At 35.5% G+C, this 27,925-nt stretch overlaps 1 protein-coding gene across 3 annotated transcripts in view; it reads left to right on the top strand.

Moving 5' to 3' along the window:
• The window catches only part of SIPA1L2 (signal induced proliferation associated 1 like 2), a 133,463-nt gene that overhangs the window by 32,491 nt on the left and 73,047 nt on the right, over window positions 1–27,925 (top strand). For all 3 annotated transcript variants that reach the window (XM_065730351.1, XM_065730359.1, XM_065730366.1), the window contains exons 3-4: window positions 17,314–19,024; window positions 24,918–25,051. In XM_065730351.1, the coding sequence (XP_065586423.1) occupies window positions 17,560–19,024; window positions 24,918–25,051 (1,599 nt within the window). In that variant the 5' untranslated portion in view covers window positions 17,314–17,559. The remainder of the gene's footprint in view (window positions 1–17,313; window positions 19,025–24,917; window positions 25,052–27,925) is intronic.

Genomic DNA, 27,925 nt, shown 5'->3' on the forward strand with positions numbered 1-27,925 from the left:
GGTTAGGCTTGCCTTGGTCTCTGCGACAGAGTGTGTAATCCTGTAAACCATTTCTAGATAAAGGGCAAGAGGGTGAATGGGAATAATAAGCATTAATTTAAAAAGGGAAAGTCCTGCTTAACTCACCTGGTAGCCATCTCATCACAGAAGAATGGCTTGGTGAGTGAGGAGACAGCAGTGGACATTGTCTACCTTGATAGCAGCAAGGCTTTCCAGTTTGTTTCCTGTAGTATTGTCTTGGGCTGAAAAACAGACAGTGAAAGACTGAAAACTGGCCGAACGTCTGGGTCTCAGAGGTTTGTGATTATCACTACAAAGTCCAGCCAAAGGCCAATCATTAGTGGTGTATGCTACAGATTGATGCTGGCTTCAGTACTGTTTAACATTTTAATTTGTGTTCCAAATTATGGGTTTGATTGCATATTTAGCAGATTTTCTGCTGATACAAAACTGGGAAGGATGTCTGATACCCCAGATGGTTGTGCTACTATTCAGAGGTGCCTCAACAGACTGCAGAAATGGTCAGAGAAGAGCCACCTTAGTTAAAGAGAAATAGAAAGTCAATTTGGCAAAAATAACTGTACACCAGTAAGCGCTGGTGGCAAATCATCTAGAAAGCAGCTTTGCTGAGAAGAACCTGAGTTTTTTGGTTGATACTTTGTTGAAATTGAGTCAGCAATGTGCCCTTACTGCAAAGAGGGCTAATGGTATCCTGATGTTACCATCTCTTGTTAAGGAGAGATGTTGCCAACAGCTGCAGGAAGATGAGCTCTGTTCATCACAGGCCATGCCTGGAATGCTATGTTCTGTTCCTTATCTACAGTACAAAGAAGACAGGCTGTGCCAATCTAGTACAGGGCTGTGAAGATTATTAAGGGACATAAACATATCTCCTATGAGGAAAGGGTAGAAAGCTGGTATTATTTGGCCTAGAGAATACTCATCAGATGTTTTTATCAGTGTATACAAATACCTGATGAGGCAAATTAAGAAGGGGAAATGTATTCCTTGGTAGAGTCGAAGTGACAGGACAAGAGAGAGTGGGTGGAAACTGAAATACATGAAATTCCATCTGAGCACTGTGAAAGCTGTCAGGCACTGGAGCAGGCTGTTATGGTAGTGTAGGTTCTCCATCCTTGAAGGTATTTAAAGCCTGACTGCACTGCACCCTGACCTATGGTCCTTAATAACTTGTTGTAGCTGACTGTCCTTGAGCAGAGGTGCTGGCAGAGGTAATCTGCAGAGGTCCCTTCCAACTTCATCTTTTCAGTGATTGTGATTCTATGTCATTGAGGCAGTTCATAAGGAAAGGGGAGACACTGTATATTTTTTGGTCAGAAAAAAGTTAAAACATACTGATACATTCCATGATTTTAAAAGGTTATGTCAATGTCACAAGGTCACTTGCAACTCTCTCTCTTACTCAAATTATAGGGATAATGCTTAAATCACTTTTCTCTTGATTAGGGAGTTTGGGTAGCAGGGTAACAGACACAAGATATGTTTTTCAGACTCAGCTCATTGTTTGGTGTTTTTGTTGCTGTTGTTTTTTCTTCTCGGTGGGGGAAGAGGTTTTGGAAGCATTTTTCAGCATCAAAATGGAAAGAACCATCTGTAGTTTTGATCTTGTGTAACTGACTGTGCTATAAAGTTTTAACCCTGCCTGAGGGGTATCTTAAGTATTTGTTTGCAGTAAGTTTTAGTCTTAATCTTTCATCTTAAAATACCAGTGATGTGATACAGATAAGCCCCTTGTCATACTTGCTCTTAGTTACCATGTTGCACCTACTCCCTATCTAAAAAATGTAGACAACTTAAAATCTCTTTTCAGGCTGACTTGGTCTGCTTATTAACCTGGCATGCTCTGAGTCCTGTCATCTTGTGAAGATTGGAGTGAGGAGAGATGGGGTCAGGGAGGGTAAAGGAGGTGAGGAAGTATCTAGTTTCAAAAATAGAAATCTTGCAAGTATTTTTTTCCTTTCTTAGCTTTCTAGAAAGTCATTGGTTTGCTCTGAACAATACTTCATAGTTTTTTCCTGTTAGACTTGCAATTTTGTCTTACCCTCTCATGTCATTTAGCCTAGTAACTAGATTTGATGCCTTGTCAGATTTCTCATCTTGAATGTACTATGTAATCTGTCATGTATGTCAGCCAAGGTGAGTAGGGGAGGGAGTGGTGCAAAAGTTCCCATGATACTCTACTTCATCTGCTGTCAACTTGTATACTTTTTTTTTCTTGTTTGATCATATTACAAATGGAGGAAGTTATATGAATGGCTAAAAATCACACTTCAGGAAGGAAGGAGGAAGAAAGACAAAAATAAAATAAAATAGAAAAAGATTTTCTTCATAAATGTCTTGTGATTTTTTTTATCTTTTATGAAAGTAAATGTTGGACAATATTGGGAGGGGCAGGGCTATATGCTAGCAGATGCTGAGGATCAAAGTCCACTGTAGCAACAAAGTTTTCTTAAAAATGCAAACTAAATTTTAAAACATTTTTGAAGTGGTTATTTATAGGAGGAACAGGATCATGTTTCCAATTGATATACTTTTAACATTTATACTAACTGCCTCCTTAGAAGTAATGAGGAGTTGAGCTGATTCTGTATGTTGCATACTTCTTTCCCTTGTTTGTCTTTTGGAGGTTGTAGAAAAGTTATCTTCATTCTTTTCAATAATGATAACAGCTAATTATGCTCAGAAGGCTGACAGATAAGATGCCCTATTTCTACATTCTTTAATTCTTCAATTGGCTCCAAAGCACCATTCACAGATATTTACTTACTACTCAATGAGGAGTGCTCTGCTTTTAATTTAGAAGTTAGATGCAAAGAATGTGACCTTGATTTTTTGACTCTGAATCTTTTTCTTTTCCTTTTTTTTTTTCCTTCTTAAAGAAAAAACTCATCTTAAAATTTAGAATAATCTTGTAAATAAGTGTATATATTTTATGTTTTGTTCTTGGCAAGACTTTTGGAATTTTGAAGGCCAGATGTGTCTGCAGGTTTAATTCAGAACCACCCTTCTAAGGGTCAAATAAATTGATGGCACAATTCACCCCTCTTGCTTTACATATGCTAATTATTAGATTACATTTGGCAGTTGGTTGTTTTATTTTGAGGAAGAGGAAGTGTGAGTATGAAATGGCAGCTGCATGCTTTGCAGCTAACAGTCTTCCAGCATTTAACGATGTTTTTAAGTTTAGTGATCCTGGATCTTTTATTTTGCCTTTGAAACACAGTAGAGATGAGTGAATTCATTTTTCTTGAAGGAAAAAGTGTATTACATGTAACCTTCATAGATTCTAAGTTACAAAATAGAGTGTTTTTGGATGAAGTAAAAAGGAAACGTACCTTTAGGGTGGATCATTGGGATTGTCATTCTGTATCAAGGTAGTGATGTGATCTAGTTAAAAACTGAACAGCTATTTTTTATTTTTTTTGTTTTTAATTTCATAAAACTATGAAAATATAAGCATGAAATATAAAATCTGGCATACTGAAGCTACATTGTAGTTGTCGAGCACACTTGATGAAATGTAATGTTGTATTTAAGCTCTGTTTATTTTCATGTTACCCTTGTATTTGTTGTTGTTAAGCTCACCCAGAAACCTAAAACAGATAAAGTACACACTGAAGCCCAGTGGAGGATTCCATGAGGAGCTGTATGCCTTGCTTCTAGAGCTATATACTGAAGTAATTATTTTATCATTAGAAATTTGACTTTCTTGATTTAATAAAATTGAATTAAAGAGCTTTTGAAACAGACGTATTCGTGACATACAGGAACATTGTGAGAGTTACCAGTGTAACAGCTGCAGGTCTGCTGAAATTATATGGCTCAGGGAAATTATACCTCTGGCTGCATTTCTGGGGTGAAAAGTAAAAAGTTTATACTGTCTTGTTAATGGACATACATTCTGTTGTGTGTCCCTTATCCACTACATGATGCTTTTTCTGGAGCACTCTTGTAGCTCCTCCTTTATTTCTGATATTTGCTCACTGGCACAATACTTTTCCCTTTCCCAAACAGCAGTTTTTTCTTTGTTTTTTTTTTTTTCCTACCTTATTAAAACTACAAGATTGCTTGTGTGTAGTCCATGTAGTTGCAAAAGAGCAGAGAACTGAGCTCAGCTAACATATGCAAACTTCCTGGCCCTATTACTACATACATTTGTTTATGCTATGTGTTGTATGCATGTGTTCATATACTTCCTACCCTGAGGGACTGAGCAATCCAGCCTTGCTCAGACTCTGTAGAAGGAAGCCTAGAAACTGGTTAGTGTTGGATATTGTATAGATGTAGAGTCTGAGATAAATACTAGTAAGGAAATTCTAAGTTTTGATGGGAATGATTTGTTACTGCTTAATTTGTCTAATCCTATTTAAAAATATTTTCTCTAGCAATTCTTCTTATAGTTAACATGTCTTCCCCACTTCTCCCAGTTCTATACCTCGGCTTTTAATACATACGTAAATTAAGTTTCTATTTAATATACTTGTTAAAAAACAGACAATAAAAAAACCACAAAAAACCCAACATTATTTGATATTTTTATTGCTTTTACTTCTTAGTGTCTGCTTTGGCTAGAATATACTTAATGTTTCGTTTCAATCGCTGATAACTATGGTGATTTTTCATGCAGACATCTACCTTCATCATTTTAATTTATGTACTAACTTTAATTCCCTGTCCTTTTTAAAAGTTATTTCTGTCAAGTATTTATCCCAGTAACTGTACAACTATATTGGATATACTACTCTATGAAAATTTTACTAAGATACTTTTATTGCATGATTTCTTGCCAGCTATGGAGGAGGAGAAAAACTAAGCACAGTGGCAGTAGATATTTTTCCTTTTATGTTCAAGTTACAGAAGGTAGTAAAATTACTTTGTGAGGATGGAAGACCTTATTTATAGATTCTTATGGTAATTCATGTTTAAAGAATCTTTCTGTTGATCACATATGCAGTCTTAATTGTTATTTGTTCCTTCTCTAGAAGCATAGATTTATAGAACTGCATGCATGGTGATTGCTCAGACTCAGGATCTATTTCTGTTGTCATATCTATAACTATTAAGTGTGGAAGACCGCTTGAACTGGGAGGAAAATGTGGTTTTTAGTCTGTTGCATTAATATTTTAATTTCCAAGTGTTTATGTATTTGGTGAGGATGAACTGCAGGTTTGTCAAACTCTGTTTTGCCTTCCCATTTCAGAGGACTGCTTGGTAGTTATGGTATTTCACTAGTGTTGATTGCTGAGGTTTTTGGCAATAAAGGTTTAATTTCCTTCTGTTTCTTACTGGAACATTAATCATCTTTCAATGCAGCGGGAATACATACAGATGCAACCTAAAGAACAAATTGAACATTTGATAAATTTTATTCATTTTTTTTCTTTATGTATATATTATATATAAAGCAAAACTGCTTTCTGAAAAGCAGAACACAACCCCCCCATAGAAACAACCAAAAAAACCCAAATTTAAATTTGGTTCTTTGTATAGTGGTTCACTTAACCTACAAGTCAACCTGTTTGCATAGTATTTCAGAGCAGGAAAATTTTTAGTGCATTGTATTTCAAAGCTGCTCTAGATAATCATTTCTGTACTTACACCTCAGTTCTACAGTTTTCCATAAGGCTGCTTTTTTCCAGTTGACTCAGAATTTTTATGCTAATGTGTATTCTTTCATCAATCTCTTCACAAATGTCACTGTGGTACTGTAGAGCTCAATGGAAACAATGCCAGCCTTGTTTAGCTTAAGCACAATATGCTACTATTGTAGTATTGTCCAGCTTTTTATGTGCACATCAGGATGAGGGAATTCAGTGCACCATGCAAACTAATGTTGGGTTGTTGTTCATGTAGGAACAATTAACTATATATCTCTAAATTGCATTCTCTTTTTTGTGCAAGTGTACTTTTTAAAATTAGTTGTAATGCTGTAATGAACGTGTTGCTCTGATGCCTGCCTAACAAAAACTAGGTTTATTCAAATTTATTTTCATAACTTAACAATTAAGAGACTCAGCAATACCTGTTCGAGCTACACATTGTCTGAACACTGGTCTTGTTATACATCTTCATCGATGACCTAGACAAAGGGACAGAGTCCATCCTTAGGAGTTTGCTGATGATGCTGAGTTGGGAGAAGTAGCAGACCCACCAGGATGCTGTGCTGCTGGAGAGTTTAGGAGATAGGGATGTGAAGAAATTCAAGAAGGGCAAGTGTAGAGTCTTTCACCTGGGAAGGAATAACCACACACATCAGTACAGGTTAGGGGCTTACCTGCTGGAGAGGAGCAATGTAGGGAAGAACCTGAGGGTCCTGGTGGGCAACAAGTTGGCTGTGAGCCAGCAGTGTGCCCTCATGGCCAACAAGGCCAATGGGATCCAGGGCTGCGTTCAAAAGACTGTGACCAGCAGGATGAGAGAATGATCCTTCCTCTCTACTCTGCCCTAGCAAAGCCACATCTGGAGCAGAGTCCAGTTCTGGGCTCCCCAGTTCAAAAAATACAGAGATCTAGAGAGAGCCCTGTAGAGGGCCAAAACAGCAATTAAAAGCCTGGAACATTTCCCATATGAGGAAATGCTGAGCAACCTGGGACTGTTCAGCTTGGAAAACAGAAGGCTGAGAGATGATCTCATCAATGTTTACAAATATCTAACGGGTAGGAGTGAAAAGAATGGGACCAGGATCTTTTAGGTGGTGCCCAGTGACAGGATGAGGGGCAACAAGCGAAAACTAGAACTTAAGAAGGTCCACGCAAACATACAAAAGAAATTTTTTACTGTGAAGGTGACAGAGCACTGGAACAGGCTGCCCAAGGGGGTTGCAGTGTCCCTTTCTGTGTAGATATTTAAATCCCATCTGGATGCTTTCCTGCTCAAAGCAGCTTCCCTATAGTAGGTTAACAGGGGGGGGATGGACTAGGTGTTCTCCTGAGTTCCCTTCCAACCTGTACGATTCTATGATTATATGATCCTCAGTTTTGAAAACTGCTGCATTAAGGTGACTTGTACGGTCACCTGTAGGTGGTTTTTTTATTTTTTTAAGACATTAAATTCTATTAATGCGTTTTTTAAATTTTAACTATCTTACTCAGATTTAAGTATCTGCAAAGGAGTTATTTGGTTTTATTTGCTTTATTTCCAGGTGACTTGACAGGTAATTCTGGCAAAATGTATGGTCTTACGACAGCTGCAGTGTTAACTATTAGTAAGGATCTGAAATGAAATTACATTTCTGTACAATACACAGTAGGAAAAGAACTGTTCTCTTCTAAAATTCTTCTTTAACTTTTCTGTGTAAAACAGGCTCATCTCTTATGTGTAATTGGTTGTAGACTGTAGCCCATTCAAGCCTATTGGGAAAAGATATTCAACTGAAGTGGGATGGGGGAGAGGGGTAGGTGTTGTACTAGACAAATGGGGAAAGGTTACTGTTTTACCTGAGAAATGTAACTATACATTTTAATTTTCTGCAAAGTCTAATAAATTGATCTACAACTTCTTGATAAAACCAACAAGATTAGCCATAGCAGACTGACCTTCAAGACAGTAGAAATTGTTATCTTATTGCATTGATATATTTGTGTTCGTTTGTTTTGTATTTTTTAAATAAATTCATAAATTACCCTAGATAAAGGTTCCTCTTATTTTTAGTGCCATACATAATGCTGATTCTAATACCAAAATCTTTTATAAGCAGTTTATAATTTGTTGACAAATATGCAAATACAGAGGCAATTAACTTTAGACATTAACATTTCTCTAGATTATAAAGATAATAGAATTTGATAATGTTATGAATTTGGGAAGAGCGGAGAGATTTATTATTAATTTTACTGATAAAGATAGTAAGCCTGTACTGAGAAGGGAAAGGAATTCAGTCTGATTAGGATGTCAGAATTCTAATTTGTGTAATAATCTTATATGGGCTTTCTAAGAGTCAAAAGCTTAGCAAAAGTGACTGTTCCTTTTAAAACTCTTGATTTTTTGAAATAATTCTGTAGTTTCTGCAATGTAAATGCATTGCGAAAGAGATAGAAATATGCACTGATACAAAGTAAAAATGCAATACCAGAAATGTGCAGTCTGTATGAATGAAACAGTTCGCTGGCTGAACAGAAACTTTGTGCTACATTGAGGCCAATAATAAAATTCAAAGGCACATATATATATACATGTTACAGTGCTTGAAGTTCATTGCTACGTTTGTGCATGAACCATTTGGATCAGTTAATTGTACGCTCCTATCGCAACACTTTCATTTACGTAAGGAGCAGAACTTGATAACACAAATGTAAAATTCAGTGTCTGAATTACTGGGTGAGCAATTATGTAATCTTTTTTCTAAAAGAAAAAAAAAAAAGCCCTATAAATGCAAACCATTCCAGATAAATGTGAAATTATAATTCATCCTCCCTGTACTGACTGATAGTGAATTACATTTGTATCGTTCATATTTCTCAGCAATGTTACTTCATATTAATCTATTTAGATATTTAAAGGTAAGTTACTGAAACTGTCAAATATGTGTTTATTTCACCCCTTGAATCTTATGACTTATTCATATGGTCACTAAGCTACACAATTTGCTAATTACTGAAATGTTTCTTTAAGTCATCTTGAAGTGTTTTCAAAGAGTCATCTTAAATCCATCTTTGCCCAAGAAATTTAGGGAGATGATAGCAGTTATGTTTGCCTGAAAATATCATCTTGTATCATCTTGTTTCATCTGTAAGAGATTTTTTACAGGATCCAAAGAAAGAGAATGAAAATATATAATAAATTTTGCAGCACTACCATTCCAGGGAGTTCTCTGACATGTACTTCACCCTAACAAACTGAAGAGAAGACTATAGAGCAGTGACAGAACTGGAAGATAGCTAAATTGCTTTTGTTTTTTTAGGGGGGTTGGGAGGCAAGGAGGGTGGGGGTGAGGTCGAATGTAAGATAGTAAAACTGAAAGTTCTAATGTAAACATTAAAGTTGCCTTCAGTTGCAGTCTTAAATCTCATCAATAACTTTTATTCTTTTAGTCTGAGAGCAGTTTGATTTCAGATAAGGTATCAAATGATCACTGAACAAATGACATTTACTTTTTTTTCTCTTAAATTGTACTCAATTAGAGTGGACTGCTGAGAAATGAAGGCCAGTATTCTGCTAGCAACTCGCTCGCTTATTCCAGTTATTGTTCTTCTGTTTGCATTTAGGCTTATGTGAAAAGGTTTTCTTCACTGAAAGAGAACTGTGAGTCTAAGTTACCAAGTTGTTTGGTAACTAAGGTATTTAAAGTATTTTAATATTACCCAATCTGCTTTCCAAATTTACACTGTAAGATTAAAAACAATTTTTTTTTCACTTTGTAAGATCCTATGAATTAGGTGTATTGTGGTCACCATAGATTTCAACATCTTTTCTTTCTATATTTGATTCATTTTTTTTTATTCAGTTTGAAAGGACAGAAGAAATGGAAACGTCTGTTCTCAGAAAGAACTTCTTTAAATCTCTTGATATTTAGTGATGTGAAATATTACTTCAGAGTTCACAAAAAGTTACTTGCTGACATTTGAAGGGATCAGTTGGATGATAATTTGGCAAAACAGAAAATTCTTTTTTGGATTGATAGGGATTTTTTTTCTCTTACTCAAGTTATTGCACTCTCATGATTAAAATCCTTGCATCCTCTTGTTACCTTTTTCATCAATGAATGTCCTGGATCTGTCTTTTGCTTTAATTACTCTCTTCTCTCCAAGGCCACTATTTATAATTTGATTCAGAATAATACTAAGCAATTATAAACAGTATGTGAAAATAGCTTTACACTCATCCCACAGATAGTTTGAGAAAACTGGCACATGTTATATACTTTCTGTAGAAAATACAATGCTAACAAGTTCAGTGAGAAGTCTGAAGCCCTTAGGTATTTTCTGTTTGAACTCATGTTGTATTCCCAAATCTCAGTAGATTAACTTCACTATTTATAGTTAATAGCATTATTTAACTACTTGTAATTTTTCTATCACATTATTTTGTCTATAGAAATTTATTTCTTGAGAGCAAGAGTGCTCTGTTACTTCTTGAAGCAATTGGACAGGACATTTCTTAAGTCTGTGTTCATGTTTTTAATTTTTTGATTTTGCCTTGCCTGCTGCTGGTCAGTGTTTTTCTAATGGATTTTCAATACTACCTCATGCATCGAGGTACAATAATAAGAAAAATAACAATTGAAGAATGATTAACTCTGGACATAGGTAGGATGTATTTTTCTTTAATTGTTTCAGAATGATGGATGCATGTCCATTCTTCTTAAATAGTGATTTTTTTTCTCTCTGCCAGTGTTTTGCAACAATTGTATTGTAAACTTTTAACTACTGTATTTGTTAGTGTTTATGAACAACTCGAAGATAAAAAATTTGCTTTGAAATGTATCACATGTAGTATGTTTGTTACTTGATTATAATATGAATATTCTCCTCTGTAATCATCAGCTAGTCAGTTTAAGGATGCTGAATTTTCCTTGGAGCATTATTTCAACATGTAAAATTGTCAAAAACTCATTGTCATGCAGCAGGTTATCCATCAACTATTGACTTTCCTTTTGCATTATGCAAATGATTGCTCAGTACAAGGTTGTAGTCATTTTCCTCATGTTTGAATGATCAGAATGTGGTGTACATGTCCTGTCTTTCTTTTTAAGCTTTGCCTCTGAAAGTGACGTGGTGCATTTGTTTTCTACCAACAGGATTATCATACTCTTTAGCATCCTGTACAAAATGATTATCATTTGATGGTCCTGTTGGATCAGGACAAAGAAACATACCCTGCCTTTGGGGGGATTATGCAATTTAAATGAGAATGCATGCCTTCAAACAGCAAGGGGCAATTCAGGCAAACGTGAAAATGTGACTGTTTCTGAGCTTGTGTTGTTTTTATGGAGGATTCTGATATCGTGCAACTTGCTTGATGAGACCATTGAAAATGACTTCTTCTTGGTTTTGGGTGGAGCTTGCTGCTGTGCAATATTTCAGTTTTGTAACTGAAACTTCTTCTAAAAGATGAGTCATTCATGCTCTAGCCTGACCTCTCTTATAAAGTTATTTCTGGTGGTTGAAGCAAAGTACATGCAATAGAAGCAGCTTTTTACTGCTATTTTGGAAGCTCTTTAACAATGCTGGCAATGTAAAATATTATACAAAGTTTACCTGAATTATCTGCTGACTGATATTTCTTGTATACATCATAACACAGATAAAACAAACAAGAATCTTCAGTCTCAAAAAACAAAACAAACAAACAACAAAGCTGACAAAAACAAACAAAAACCCTTAAATATTCTGTTAGCAGGTTGTTTTTTTTTTTTTTTTGGTGGATAGAGTTATTTACATGGAAATTCTAATTACTATGAAATGTTGCAGGCAGGCAGATAAGTATGAATATTTTAAGATATCAGAGTATCTTACAGTCATCTACTCTGCCATACTTCTGTCCTAAGAAGATAATATAAATAAATGTAAAATGTGTTCCAGATGTCATTTTATGTTTCCCTGTAGAAAATAGATTATTTAATGTTCAGTAAGCAGAGTTCTTTTTTTTTTTTTCCCTGCACTTTGACATGTAGATTCATGAGTGGAAAGAATGAAAGGGAACAAAGACTCTATAGTGAATTCTGTTTATTTAAAATTTGCAATGATAGAACTTGACTGACAGGTATGTAGTTTCTATTTGCAGTTAACAAAGAGTCGCACTGACAAAAAAATGGTTTTGGTTAGCAATAATCAGTGAGGAGTTCAGTGTTTGTGTTGCCTTTTTACTTTATTCTTTCTCATGGGATAAAAAGTGATCAGTGTTTGTAGGTGTATTTCCAACCCTTCCCTAGAGAAATTATAAGACTTTAATATTAAAGACATTTCCTCTTTACTTTATTAATTGCATTGGGTTGTAGGCCTTACTGTATTTTTGAGAGGTTAAACAATTTCAGTCAAATGTAATGCAACTAAATTGGAGGAGTTCAAATGAAAGATTCTTAGTGTGTTTTTCAGTGGTCATTTTGCTATTCAGTTCCATATAATTGCGATTTTACTCTCTTACTTTACATGGTTCAACCAGATCTATATATAATTCCAAGTTAAGTTTTATAGTTAAACTCTGCATAGACTGCATAACCCGTCTATAATGGATCTGTAAGAATAGCAGGCTTTTCAATTTGTTCTGGAAATTGAATTAACTTTATGCACCTCTGTTTCAAAACTTGTGCTAGTGATGTAATAGAATATTGATATTGATCCTTTAAGAATATACAGTGATAGAGCATCATATGGAAGGTGATTACTAAAACTTTAAGATCAGTGACGTTAATATTTTAGTCGTGAATGGCTGTAGATAAAACACTGATGTTCACTGAGAGATCTATGTTGCTTGATTGAAAATCTTGAATGTAATTTTTCAGTGAAACTATGAAAATGAAAAGCTAGCATGAACCAACAGTGTATGCTTGCAGCACAGACCAACTGTATCTTGGCTTGCATCAGAAGAGCAGGGAGAGAGACGTGTTTTTCCCTGTGAGGGCCTCATCTAATGTACTATGTTCCAGCTTGAGACTCCCAGCACAAGAAAGATATGGAGCTTCTGGAGTGGGTCCAAAAGAGGGTCATGAAGATCATCAGGTGGCTAGAGCATTACTCTTGTGAAGGTTTAGGGAGCTGGCTTTGTTCTGAGAAAAGGCTGCAGTGAGACTTCATTGTGTACCTTAAAAGAGCTTATAAGATGGAGGAAGATTGGCTTTTTCATGGGCAGATAGTGATAGGATAAGGGGGAATGGTTTTAAATTAAAAGAGTGGAGATTAAAACTAGATGTTAGGAGAAAATTCTTCACTTAGAGGGTGGAGAGGCACTGACACAGACTGCCCAGAAGAGCTGAGGATGCCCCATCTCCAGAGGTGTTCAAAGACAGGTTGGATGGGGCTCTGGGCAGCATCATCTGGTGGGTGGCAGAACTGCCCGTGGCAGGTAATAGGAACTGGGTGATATTTAAGGTCCCATCCAACCGAAGCCATTATATGATTCTGTGAATCTTGTACCTATTCCAAAGTCATACAACTGTACTGCCTTGGCAAGAAATGTGATGCTCTTGTACTAGTGTTGAGAACCATGTAGGCTGTTGTCATTCTTAGTTGTAATTTCCCTCTCTCTGCCCTGCCACGCTACCCCAAATAATCTGAGCTGTGATATGATTGTTGGTTGATTATTCAGTATGTAAATATATTTCTGTAACTTCATCATTTCTGCAAGAGTTTCTTTTAACTTTCTACTTTTACATTTCTCTTGTAGTAATTACAATAACTGTAAAGAAAGACAAAGCAACAAAGGAAGTGTGGAAGAAATATTCACTTTACAGTGGCTCAGATGTATTTCCTGTAAGCAAATGAAGAACTTCCCAGCTTTCTTCTGTCTCTTATCTGTCTGCATATTAATCAAGAGTCAGAAATATTCGTATGAGAAATAACCATTTATACACTAGTAGCTATAGCTTTAATTGTAAATTCGGTACATAATAAATTGAACCATTTTTTCCTGAACTGTGCTCATAATTTGTTCATTTTATTATTTCCAATCCATTTTCCACAGCTGCAATCTGAATCAGCAGCCCAATTATAGTTAGTGTCATCCTTTAATATTCACTGTGCCTCATAGAAAACTTTGAAAGAAATGTTCTATTTAAAGGCAATTATTCTTAAATATCATGGCTTTCTAGAGACATTTGCATGAAAACAAATGCATGAAGAGCTCATCTTCCTTTTTCATATTCCAATCTAGAATAATATTTCTCCTGTTATATCATAATCAACTGTCGTATGATATGAGATCACAGATCTGTGTGACCAGAATTTTCTACCTTAGACACAGGTTTAAAATCCAAACATAGCTCTTAGTTTGCTAAAGAAAATTAGGCAATTGTGATTTCAGAATTAACTTGGAATTTGTCTGCAGCTTTAAGAAATAAATGCCATGTGTGTATATGTATATACATATATAGTATGAATTTTCTTGTATATCAATAGCTTAAAAACTATATGCATTTCTCCTTTGCGTTATTCTTTTTAATTGCTATTAGGAGGATGTATCCAAATACATAATTTTCTTGCAGGCTTTAAATTCCCAGAAAGAAGCCATTGTGTAACTACTACTCTGCTATACTGGCAAAAAAGGGAATGCTATGTTTCTATGTATTTCTTCAAAGAGTGGAAATTAAGCAGACTCTGAACATACATAAAAGGTTGCATAGAGTTATGTGAATACAAATTACATCTCTTCAGCTTTTTGTATATTATTTCTGCCTACACTCCTATTTATCAAATAGCACTTCCCATTTTTTAAGATTAGTAGATCTTGAGAGTCTTTTAGAATTGTCATCTTGATAAATAGTAGAGATTGATGCTTTCATCCAAATTATGCATCTTTTTTAGGATGATAACATTACATAATAATAGGGGCAGATTTCCAAATTCTTGATCAACAAAATGGTTACAGAAAGACTTCTTAAATAATTCATTTCCGTCTATCAAGGCTGACGTGAGGCAGGGTAACCGAACAGCCTCCTTTTGACAGGATAGTGCAATAGTACAGTTCTTATTCATTGCTCTGCTACTGGCACAGGAACGTTTGTGGGCATGTATCCAGGTCCCCAGGAAACTTGGATACATTCCATTTTAAGGAACTGTAACTGTGGCTAACAAACCAGCTGCTGTATTGAGCTCAGAAGGAAGTCTTTGTAGCAGTGTGGAAGGAACTTAAGTTATTTGCATAACATCCAGCAGCCTTAGTGGGAAGGGTTGGCAAGAGGACAACTGCAGGGTAGGCGGCATTGAGCTTTTTATCTTCTGACTTATCTGTCAATGATTCCATTCTTAAATGCTACAATGAGAAGGAAAGAGAAAAAAGTGAAGAACTTGATGAAAAGGATGGGTACAAAGCAATTGTATATTACATTTACCAAACGAAATCAGTTTATAACAAATGGCGTCAACATCATTTATAGATGTTTGTGAGTTGCTGCAGTCTTGTTATGGGGAGAGAAGAACATGAAAAATAACAAGTACAGGAGAATATAATGCTATCTGTCAGCATAGGCCAGCTGTCAGACAAAGCATAGTGTCATACTAACTTACAGGAATTTACATAAATGTCCATTGTGAAAACACGTTTTAGATGAAAACAGGCAGACTGTTCATGAGGCTGACTTCAGTGTTTTCTTAAAGTTTCCTAGTATGCCTTAAATAAAATTTATCACATCTTAAAATACTAATATTTGCAACAAAATGCTAATTAAGAGTTCTGAAACAGGCATATCTTCTTCTGCCTTAATTTCACAGATTAACAACTTCTGTGAATGGTTTTGTGTAGGAAAAGACAAGTCTGGAAGATGTAATTCTGCAGAATTAAAAAAAATAATAATAATCTTCAGTAAGCAGATGAATATTCTTCCTGATATGAAAATTACCCTCTGTTTATTCCCAGTACTTCTTTGTTCTTGCATAATTAGAAAGATGATTCTGGAATAGCTTAGTCTTCTTTCATTATTTTTATTTGGTGAATAGTTAAAAAAAAATATTATGAATAGTTAAAAAAAAAAAAAGTTTGTACATTAGAAAGAACACTTCTAATAAAAGGTTTCTTTTTTTTTTAATAAGTGCTGTCAGCTGTTCATGTTAACGTAAATTCCATGGAGGCTTTAATGTATCTCACTACTACAGTACTACTTGCGCCACAAAAATGTGAAGTTTATTTGTTGGTACTTTTCTTTTTATGTTGTATTTTCATAAGCCTGCATTTAAAAAGCCTACCTACTTTTTCTGAAATATTCTTTTTCCGAAGTTTTCTTTAAAGAATATTTAGAATCCTGTGAAGAAACCAAAGCTTTATTTTACTTGACAAAATCAGCCATCAAACAAGAGTTCTCAGAAATTCATATGTAGGTAAGGTTACAATACATAAACATAACATTGGATATAGTTAGGAATAATGATGAGTTGCATAGAAACCATCATATTCATGATGCTGTTCTAACTGTAGCTTGTTTATTGACCCATTTTAGTAGAAGTGTCATCAAGTTTCCTGTATGAAGTGCAGCTTTGTGTTCATTTTTTTCTTTTTCATTACAGTCAGAAAAAAATACTCTGGAATTTATATTTAAATTATCTCTTTGCCTCCCTGCCTCATACTTCTTTTTCGTTTTTCTTGAGAGTTTTTGTGACAGTAAATGTTGGGGGAAATAAATTATTTTCTTTTAGCTCCTCTCGTCATCTCATCACTGAAGTAAGGGGAGAATTCATATTTCCGTCTAATTTGACCTGATTTTCTTTAACTGTCAAAAAGGCATATGTGTTTCTTTGGTTTTATGTGATAGGTTGAAGTATATGCTCTGCTAGCGAATGAATCTTCACAGCATGAGTTACAATTTTTATTAAGGTCCTTAAAGCTATTGAATAGTATTTATTTTTTATCCTAGAAATTCCAGATTTGTAAGTAATATAAAGCTTAGTGATAGGACTACTTTCTTTTCTTATTTATGGAAGACACCGCATTTTCTCTAGCATAGTTAACTGCATTAACAATCTAAGTTTCAAGCTAGATGAATGTATTGTAACAAACAATCAAATCTGTTTTGCTCTCTAAGCAGAGGAACATAAGGAAATCTCTCTGGAGAGGAGAAAAAAAACCACTTTTATTCACTGAGTTACAGCAGAAAGTTTACTAATCCTTAAAAAGATCTTTTAAATGGGGCATATTTCTTTGTCTAAGATTCTACCTGTTTCATATATTTTGCTTATGTTTTTGTCACTCTTGCCTCATTAACTCCTATTAATCAGTTTCAAGCAAACTTGAGAAAGATGTCTTAGAGATGACCCTACTTTCATGTTATGTAAAAAATAGTGATTAAGTAGAAAATAGGCCTCTGTTGTTACTGTCAGTGTTTGGTGGGCTGGGGTAGAGGAAGACAGACTTGTATGTACATAGCTAATGTGTTTGGCAGAACCTGGTTGGCTGGCTGTTCAGTATGCATGTACTGGTTGGCCAGTGAACAGGTGTGCGAGTCCAAACTACTCACATCCTGTGGAGATCATATGGGACACTGGAATTTTTGCATCTTTTGTGTTTTAGGAGGCAGAGAATGCAAAACCACACAAAAAAAAGTCTTATTAGTTTCAATTTCATTAGGGATTATATCTATACAAACAACACTAAAAGCTTACTACTGTTGACTGTAAACATTTTAATACTTTTTATTTTTTTTATAAACAGATAAAAGACATTTGACTGGATTAATACTGAACTGAATGCATCTGAACGGAAGGAAACATTTAAAGATTGCTCTCCTGGCAGAAGTTGGACAAAAATGGGACACTGAGGGTTCTGCTTACTCTTCTGGGAAGACTGTTATTCTATATTTACACTGGGGTTCACTGACCCATTAAAAAACAATGTAATAATAGTAAAGCTAACAGTACATTTATGTAACATTAGTGGTTCCCCTCCCACTGGCTGGACATGAGTGATCAAAGGTCTTTGCAAGAAGATAAGCACAAACTCAGCAGAACTTCCTCAAAGTTCAGGGAGTCTTCAAGAAGCATGCAATCTGATGATTATTTTGCTAGAAAGCTTAAAGCTTTGAATGGTAGCATGGGTCCTCCAGTTCCTTCAAATGCATCTAGCAAAACTGAGAGTAATCAATCAAATGGTACACCAGCTGTGCCTAAAATGGGTGTTCGAGCAAGGGTATCTGAATGGCCTCCTAAAAAGGATTGCTCTAAAGAGCTAAGTAAAGCTGCTTGGGAAAACAGATCTCCAGCTAGTTACGAAGGTGTTGGATCAGTACATCCAAATGGACAAAATGACCAAAATGAAGGGCAGCAAGAAGAGCTAGAACTGGAATTTGCAGAAGGAAAATATTCTATTGGGGATCTTTTTGTTCATTCCCCTCAAAGGGGACTTCATCCCATAAGACAGAGAAGCAACAGTGATGTTACAATAAGTGATATTGATGCTGAAGATGTTTTAGACCAGAATGCTGTTAACCCAAATACCGGAGCAGCGCTTCATAGAGAATATGGCAGTACTTCTTCAATTGACAGACAAGGATTGTCTGGAGAAAATTTTTTTGCAATGTTAAGAGGATACAGAGTGGAAAATTTTGAACATAAAGCCCTTGCTCCTTTTGGATTTCCTGAGTTTTTCCACTGTGATCCTTCAGTTTCTCCAAGTCTGCATGCTGCTGCACAGATTTCCAGGGGAGAATTTGTCAGGATTTCTGGCTTGGATTATATGGATAATGCCCTGCTTATTGGTCGAGACAGGGAGAAATCTTTCAAGAGGAGACTAAAATCAGAAACAGTAGAAACATCTCTGTTTAGAAAATTACGAACGGTTAAAAGTGAACATGAAACTTTTAAGTTTTCTTCTGACCTGGATGATAGACTCGACAGAAATGTTCGCTCTTGGAACTGTCAGAAGTGTTTTGCACATTACGATGTTCAGAGCATTTTGTTTAACATAAATGAAGCAATGGCTACCAGAGTAAACGTGGGAAAAAGGAAAAATATAACCACTGGTGCTTCAGCTGCATCGCAAACTCAAATGCCAGCAGGCCAGACTGGAAACTGTGAATCACCTTTGGGAAGTAAAGAAGATCTCAATTCAAAGGAGAACTTAGATGCTGATGAGGGTGATGGGAAAAGTAATGACTTGGTATTAAGTTGTCCTTACTTTAGGAATGAAACTGGTGGGGAAGGAGATAGACGGATTGCACTTTCTAGGGCAAATTCAGCATCTTTTTCTTCAGGTGAAAGTTGTTCTTTTGAGTCTTCTCTGAGTTCCCATTGCACAAATGCTGGTGTTTCAGTGCTGGAAGTACCAAGAGAAAACCAGTCAATTCACAGAGAGAAAGTGAAGCGTTACATCATAGAACACATTGATCTTGGAGCATATTATTACCGCAAATTCTTCTATGGAAAAGGTAAGTTATTCTAATGTGCTTTGAGGTGTGCATGCATTAGACTTTACCTGCTTAGGAAAAAAAAAAATCTTCTTGATGGAAAGACCTAAGTGGTATTGAGGATGTTGAAATATGTTACTAAAATTAAGCCTCTTAATATATTCCTGTGGGTAAGCAAGATACAGCAACTGGTGGATTATGTATAAAGACATGCAGTACTTGCCTACATTTTCTCTGAGTGTTCTATTACTTAAATTGGTAGAAAACGTAACTTCTCTGTTCCAGACTTTCTTGGAGGGCAGGATAAAAAGATCACGTTTACACCCAAAAAACACAATACCGATACTCAGAATGAAAATTCCTACTCCTTGGGAAAACATTTCACTATCAAGGCTTAAAACTGCTTTCTAGATTAAACTGTCTTTGTGCATTTGGAGTGTTTCATATTGTACATATATGTGCATGCTCAAGCAGAAAGCTGTTGGTAATATTTCATTTTTGGGCCTTAAGAAGATTGTTCTATGTATTCCTCCTATCCTTTTGCTCTTTTGGGTATCTTCAAGCTGCAAAGTGGCAGAGTATTCTTCTCAGTAGAGTTATTAACTTGGCTTGAGTTGTTATTCAATTAAGAGATTTCCACTCTACTCCGCTTTGACTCTCTGTATTCAGCAGTGTTGTTCAGTGTGTTTTACTCCCTGTTTTTGTGAGAGGGAGAGCTCCAAAATACCTCTATGGCTTATCTGTGTTATGAGTTCCTGCTCAATCTTTTTGCTGCTAGTAAAAGAAGGGGGAAAAAAACGCAACCAACCCAAACAAAAAACCCTAATAAAAAAGAAAACAAACACACACACACACACACACACACACAAAAAAAACTTTTTGTCTTTAAAATGTTGTTTGTTACTGCCTGAGTCTTCCTGAAATCTTACTTCCTTTGCATTCTAACTTTGTTTGGCCAGCAGGAATCAAGCTCTATACTGTGTTGCTTCCTGTACTCTCTACTCCTGTGACCCTTCATGATAGACTCAACAGAAAGTGCCTTAAAGTTTAATGATATGGTGGAATCATTGAACGTATAGTCTGTATGAATGGTGTATTTAAAAGAGAAGGAGGGAAAAATCTGGAATTGTGATGGAATTCTTACAGGAAGAAAAATACATATAGGAAGCAAGGATGGGCAGAAAACTCAGATGTTCAAAATGACTTCTATGATAGGCAGGTTGCAATGGATCAGAAAGTACTGAGGGAGTCAGAGAGGAATAGAATTAAGGAAAACCTGTGAGAATAGAGTGTATTTTTAAGAGACATAAGAGAGAATTGGCATAGACAGAAGTGATTGTCAATGGAGAAATGTCATGGCAGGATAGGAAGAAAGAAAAAAAAATAGACAAGGGCTAAGCCAAATAAAAGATGACTTGTTTGTGAAATGCTTTTAAAGTGGAAGAGTTACAGGTTCCAAAGAGCTGAACATTTTATTTGCAATGAAAAGCTGTGTTAGAGGGAGAAAGAAAATGCAAAGAGAAAACACTTTAAATACTTGATGCGAAGTTAGTGATTTTTCTTGAAAGCTGATGCAAATGCTATTAGTTTTAATTAACTATTGTTCTGATGTTAAATATAATCTCTTGACTAAAAAGAAAGGTTGTTTATATTACTGTAGTATTGAAAATATAAACAGAATCTGAGAGGTTGTACTGCATATGATATAATACCAGTGAATGTGTATTGTTACTGTGCTTGTTACTAAGTGTGAGTAAAGGTCTTCAAAAGAAAATACTGCAATGCGCTTAGTATTTGGGAAGAAACTGTTGAAGTCTCACTTTTAAAATCGTATATACGCCATGCCTCTTCCATATTAAGGGAACTGTAATAGAAGCTGAAAAGAGAAATTTGTGTTTGATAACTCTTTAGGAGTTAAGAGAACTAGCAAGTCAGGGCAAACGGCAGAAACTCAGTTTGTGATGTATGCTATCTGAGGGGATCAGGCATCTAGGGAATCTCCAGATTACCTCCAGTTGAGCACAGTTTTGCCTAAGCAAAGTTAATATCACATTGAGAATATAAAGCCCTCAGCATCGAAATGTCTTGCTGTTGTGCTGAATTCCTATATAAGAAAAAGTAGCATTTATATGCATACTGAATCTTACTTGATACTCTTCTTTGACAGCCAATTCTCCTGGGTGATTGTTCTTTGAATTGTAGATTTAATAGCACAGTTGAATTTAGCAAAATGATTGTGGAAGGATGAAATGAAAATTTAGCAAACAATAGTCACTTGTATATAGAGACATATGTAATGCTACTGATTTTCTTTGCCTTCAACAAGATATCTGTGATAGAGAAACAACTTTCTGCATATTTGATTTAGTTCACAGTTTTATAATTGGCACTTGTCAGCATACAAGTTTTATTTCTGTTTTAAGATGCATGGAAGAAACACCCCGGCATGTGTAGCACTAATTATTCCGTTCCCTTTCAAGAAATGAAAAATTTGGAATTCAATCTTCTGAAATGAGCTGCAGTTTTATATTGCATATTTATAAGCATTGTAACTAGTGTTAAAATCAAATCCAACAAGACTGATGTAAAACATGTTAATGTTTATGAAAAATATCTTCTCACTTTCCAATTAAGCTTATCAATAGCTAGAACATCTTATATTATCTGACAGTTTTGATTCATTAATTGTGTCTATCAGTGAACTACGTGTGTGTGATAGACTAAGATGAGAGGGGGAAAAGGATTGTCTAGTTGCTTTTTTTTTCTTTTTTGAAAGATAATTGAATCATGCTGTAATTGTCATTGAGTTGTCCTTTTCCTTCTGTGTGATTATTCTCATATTCTCAAGACTTGGCTGTTATTACTATGCTTTTTATTTGTGGAATGCTTGGTAATTGCTTTTACAATTATTGGATTTATGTGCTGATATCAAACTGAAAAAATGTATTAAAAGAAATGTACAGACTTAGCAATCTTTTGGTATTGACTCAGACTTCTTTAAGACCTTTGTGTTAGGAGGAATGTTGACAACTGTTCCTCGAAATGACAGATAAAGAGTATTTACTGTCTCTGTTCAAAGAGCTAAAAAATAGCGTTTTCTGCTTTCATTTCTAGATTATATTTTAATTCAATGTAAATAAATGTAATGACCTTAATGATTTTGTAGCTTGAGATTAAAAATCAAACAAAACAACCTAGAATTTAAAATATTGTTTCTAAATCTTGGAATATATACATTCATAAATCTTTAATTTTTTTTTAATCTCTTATCCGCTAACATCTTGTACAACATATCTGCCAAGCTTGCATTTTTCTGCTCAGTAATATAGCTGCCAAGGTGCCTGGTAACAGTGGAATACAGTTTTCTCTACCTCAAAACAGAATGCTATAGAAACTGTAACTAAGTTTGGCCCTTGTCAAAGCCTGAAAATGCAGCTGTGGGGAGTTATGTTGTTTGAAGTGTTTGACCTACGAATATCACTCTCTCATGTGCACACAAATTAATATTGTTATGGTCTGTACAGTCTTATTCCATTGATTTGTGAAGTTTACTAATAGAAGTTCAGTTTTGACTTAATGCTATATAAGATATAATTAATCCATGCAGGTAGAATGCCCAGGGTGGAGAAGGAGAGAAGAATGTAGGTGAGCATGAAGGAATAGTTTTGGTCTGTGCCCCTTTGATCCCAGGTGTCCCTTGCAAAAATAAATAAATAAAAGAGATTTCTGTGGGAGATGAACTGTAACCACCAGCATGCTTTGTAGACAGATCTTTGAAAGGCTACTGGAAATGTAATTTAAAATTGGTTTGAGAAATAAGTCTGTCATTAATATAATTAGAGATAACTTTATCTTTTTGTATCCATTCCAAGCATGGGATTGCTGGGATAACTTCCCAGTGAAAGAAATTTTGTGAAAGCTTCATTACTCATTTCTGAAAACTTTCTTATTCATTCATCAAACTAGTTTAATCTAGACAGTCTTAAAAGAACAAATTAATCTATTACGCCATTGCTATTTAAAACCTGGAGTTATAGCATAAACTGGCTTGGAGGAAATTTCTGGAAGACATCAGTTCAATTCCCTATTTAAAGCTACCTTCAGAAGTAGTTTCTGAGCAAGCTGCTCAGAACCTTTCTATTTCCAAAGACAGATTTTGCAAACTCTCCTGGCAGACTACTCCTTGGTTTGATTCTCCTCAATGAGGAGCTGCTTCTTGTGAGAGCAGAATCTTGTCATTTTTTTCTTCACCTTGGGGAAGAGTCTCGTTCTCCCTTTACTGTTGCTCTCCTTCAGGTAGTGGAGTGAGACAGTTTATCTTCTTAGGGCTGCAAAAACTCACCTCCTTCAGCTTCTCCTCTTCTTTTTATATGCTCCAACTCCTTGTTGTCTTCAAAGTGTTCTTGGTAATTTTCTGCTGGACTTGTATCCAGTTTTGGACAGAGGGTGACTGCATTGCATTGCGCAGGTTTAAAATAAAGAGGAATAACCTTTTCTTTTGACCTACTGGAATGCTCTTGCTAGCACAGCCCAGAGTGTGCTTAACCTTCATCCCTCCCAGGCTTTACTGATGACTGCTGTGCAACTTAGTGCTCACCAGAACCCTGTATCCTTTTCCACAATGCTGCTGTCTTCAGCCTGTGCTGCTTCATGAGCTTTTTCTGTCTGAGGTGCAAGTCTCTGCCAGTCTTCACATTCTTAGACTGCTGAGGTCCCTCAGAAATGCAGCTATAACCACCAATGCATCAACTATTTCCCTTGAATTTGGACTTGTATGTGAAATTATTGAGGATGCACTCTGTCCCATCCTTCAAAGCATTGCAAAATGGTATTAAACAGTAACAGCTACTCTATCAACTTATGATAGGAATCTTTTAGCAGTTGGACACTAAATTGAATTTATATTCCTTATCAGAGTCATTTGACGCCAGCTGTCCAGTCAGTTTGTCTACTTCATGATTTTAATGTCCAAAGCAAATCTTTTAAGTACCTACAGAGACACTATGGAAGACTATCAAAAGCATTGCTAAAATACAAATTGCTGACGTTCATTGCTGCATTTTCATCCACAAAACCAGTTATGTCATTGTAGAAAGCAATTGGTTTGGTGATGTGTTTGCATTTGGTAAATCTGTGCAGGCTATTTATTGCTCATGTACCCATCTTCTGTTATAATTTTTTTCTTTAATGTCATTGGCGTCTAAGACTTGAGGGGCCTGCCTGTAGCTTCTCAGTTTCTCTTTTGTGTGGGTACAGCCACTCACTATGGCATTTCAAAGGTGTTAGTGGCCTTACAGTGGCTGTCCAGTTTCTTCAGTATGTATCTTGTTTTATTCCAAGGACTTGGGTTTGTCCAGTCTGCTTACGTAGTCTCGTCTTGATCTTCTTCCTCTGCAGGCAGTGCTTCACAGACATACCCCTCCTTGGCCAGGACAATTTGCCACAATGACTAATTTAACTTTCCACGAAGAGTTGCTCATCTCAGTTTTCACTTATCAAACTGAATTGCTTCTTTGAATGTAAAGCTTTAAGCAAGAATAAGAAACTGAATGAAATGAAGGAACCTACATGGTACCTTATTTGTTTGGAGACTAATTTTTATTGAAAACTTAACCTAGATAGAGTTTCTTCTGGCTTGTTTCTTAAAGTGTCATGCAAAAAATGGTTATTTAGGTATCAGAAGTTTTAATTAATTATGGGTTGTGTGATGAGTTATCATTTTGCTGATCAAAATTCATATTTTGTGATTTACATGCTTACTGTACAGTAAAGAATATACCCAGTGTGTTTACAAATCAGTGCTCAAATAGGAATAATACTTCTTGATGCAAAACATTTCAGTGTAATTTGAACATTTTCTGGGAGATTCACACCTCGTTATTCTCTTCTTTCTTCACTCAATATTGTGCAAAAGAGCATCAGAACTACTTTGGAATAGATGAAAATCTTGGACCTGTAGCAGTCAGCATCCGGAGGGAGAAGGTTGAAGATGCTAAGGAGAAAGAAGGATCTCAGTTCAACTATCGAATAGTTTTCAGGACAAGTGAGGTAATATTATTTCAGTAATTCTGCAAAGGAAAGTTAACTTACAACTTAAGGTGCTAGTTGTTTGCTAACTTTGAAAGTAAATCTTTTAATGGGAAAGGAATGTTTGCTGTTAGTAGATGTAGCTGCTACCTAGACCAAAGTTCTTGTCTTCACTGCCGCATAAAATCTTTCTTTTTGGACAGGCATTCAAAAGGAGGTAAGTTGTCTGAAATTAATATTTCTGCAAGAGGTAAGCAAGGAATCAGGTGATTAGAGCAAAGTTGTAGATACATTTGAACCAAACTGATAAATGTAAGGTTTCTAATGACAGGATTAAGAAATGCAGGTAAAAAATGAGGGGAAAAATATGAATGTGAGCACTAAAACTTAAGTGTAATTTTGTGTATTCTATTTCAAACTGTTTTCTTAGAAGTATTTTTTTATTTTTTTATCTTTTATTAAAAAAAACAACAACAAAAATGTACTCTATATGCTTCAAATAGTTTGTGGAAGGAATATTACAACTTCCTCAGGAAGAGAAGTTCATAGGTTCATAGGTTCATAAGGTTGGAAAGGACCTACAAGATCATCTAGTCCAACCATCCTCCTATCACTATCCCTACCCAAATACTAAATCAAATCCCTTAGCACCTCATCTAAACGCTTCTTGAACAGTTCTTGAAATGTTAGCTGTTTTGGCTGGACACTGGTATCACTGCCTCTTTTTACTTTGCAAGTGCGTAGACAAAGAGTTGGTTTCGTGACAGTATTCAGAAACTCACATTTTGAAACTGAACTCTCCCTGTAAAGACATTCACAAATACTCAAGGGAAAAAAAAAAACAACAAAACAATAATAATAAGGAAGTCTTTCATTTTACAGAAGATGCATTATAAATAAATTTAATAACTGAATTGAATGCCATATATATTGTTTTTCCGTGTTTGTTTAAATGAGAAACCTAATACCATTAAAATCAGTCTCCCTATTAGTGATTAGGCTCAGACAGTCATTTTGCATTTCTGTTTGCAAATGCATGCTTGAAAACACCATATTAATTATGAATTTGTCAAACTAGTTGAGTGGCTTTTTTCTATAGATTTACTTGCACGTGTTTGAGACATACCAAGAACACTTCAGAAAGTTAAAAGGTGCTTTTTGTTGATCCTTTACAGGCACTGAATGGACATGGTTATTGGGCTTGGTGGCGATTGACTGATGGCTGGACTAGATGATCTTAGTGATCTTTTACAACCATAATGATTTTATGATTGTAGTAACTCCTAAGTTCATAAGTTCATAAGGTTGGAAAGGACCTATAAGATCATCTAGTCCAACCATCCTAAAGTGGAGGGGTGCTGCTCTCTTCTCCTTGTCAGGGGTAACCAGTGATAAAGTGCATGTTTGTCAAGTGTGCTGTGCCAAGGATATTAAGAACCTACACTGTGAGGTGGCTGATGCTCCAGGCCTGCTAGGTTCAAAAGAGTTCAAGGATAATCCCCTCAACAATCTGCTTTAACTTTTGATTAGCCCTGAAATGATTAGGCAGTTGGACTCAATAGTCTTTGTAGGTTACTTCTAAGTATAATATTCTATTAATATGTTAATGATTACTTTAACTGGAAGAATAACTTTCATTATTATTGTGGAAAGACATTTCTCATATTTTGTATTTCAAATCAGTTAGTGTCTCTTGCAAAAATGATTTCTTAATGACAGCAACTAGATCTGATGTGTATGAAAATACACAATGTTGCTATCCTTAGGACTGCTTCTATTTATTACTATTAAAACACATTCCTGATATCTCTGGGCTCGTGTGTTTTATTATTTTTTTTTTTTTACAAATATATGTGGAAACAACTTTTTTTAAGGGTAGTTTGTTCCTTCTTTGCCAAAAGTTGTGCCTCCGTGCATGGTGATTCAGCTGTCTCACTTCTAAGTACTGTCTCTTTTTGCCATTAAAGACAAGGTAGCATGGTTTAAAAAATGGGTGGATAAGATAAATGAAGGTGCCCTTAACCATGGCTTACCTTATCTGTCCAACCTCAGATTTAACTACCATGTTTTCTAGAGTTATTTGACATTAACAATTTTTAGCTTTCCTGATGCTTTTAAATTATTATTATTATTATCATTACTATTGGAAAAATAAATCTTAAGAATTGTAAGAAGTTAATAGGGTCATCAGTGTATTTCTATAAACAAAATATAGAATCATCCCAGTTGGAGAAGACCTTCAAGATAACCAAGTCCAACCATCAACTTGACTTACTGAGTTTCATCACTGAACTGTTTCCTATTGCCATGTTTTCATGTTTCTTAAAGATCTCCAGAGATGTGGATTCTATCACTGCTCTGGGTAGCCTCTTTCAACACTTGACCAATCTCTCCATTAAGAAATTCTTTCTAATGGCTGATGTAAACCTACCCTGGTACAACTTGAGATCATGTCCATGTGTCTTGTCACTTGTCACCTAAGAAGAGAGACTGGTGCTATCCTTGCTGCAACCTCTTTTGGCACAGTTGTAGAAACAATGAGTTCTCCCCTCAGGTTCCTTTTCTCCAGACTAAACAACCTCAATTTCGTCCATTGCTCCACATAAGTTCTTGTTTTTTATTTCTTCCACCAACTTCATTGCTCTTCTCTTCATGTTTTGGAGCAATTAAATATCCCTCATGTTATAAGTGTTTAAAACTGAACACAATATTTGAGATGCGAATTCACCAGTGCCACATACAAATCAGTTCTTCTGTCCTGTTGGTTATAAATATATAACTGAGATAATAAGAGCCTCTGTCCTCTTTATTTAGCAATCTTTTTTACTGGTTTTAAAAAATGAATGCAAGGATGTTTTTCTTCAGATTTTGTTCCATGCCTTTTGTAAAACCTAA

This window comes from Cyrtonyx montezumae, unplaced genomic scaffold (assembly GCF_038088225.1).
Source record: "Cyrtonyx montezumae isolate F1298 unplaced genomic scaffold, pur_monq_1.0 scaffold_0, whole genome shotgun sequence".
NCBI classification, from domain to species: Eukaryota; Metazoa; Chordata; class Aves; order Galliformes; family Odontophoridae; genus Cyrtonyx; species Cyrtonyx montezumae.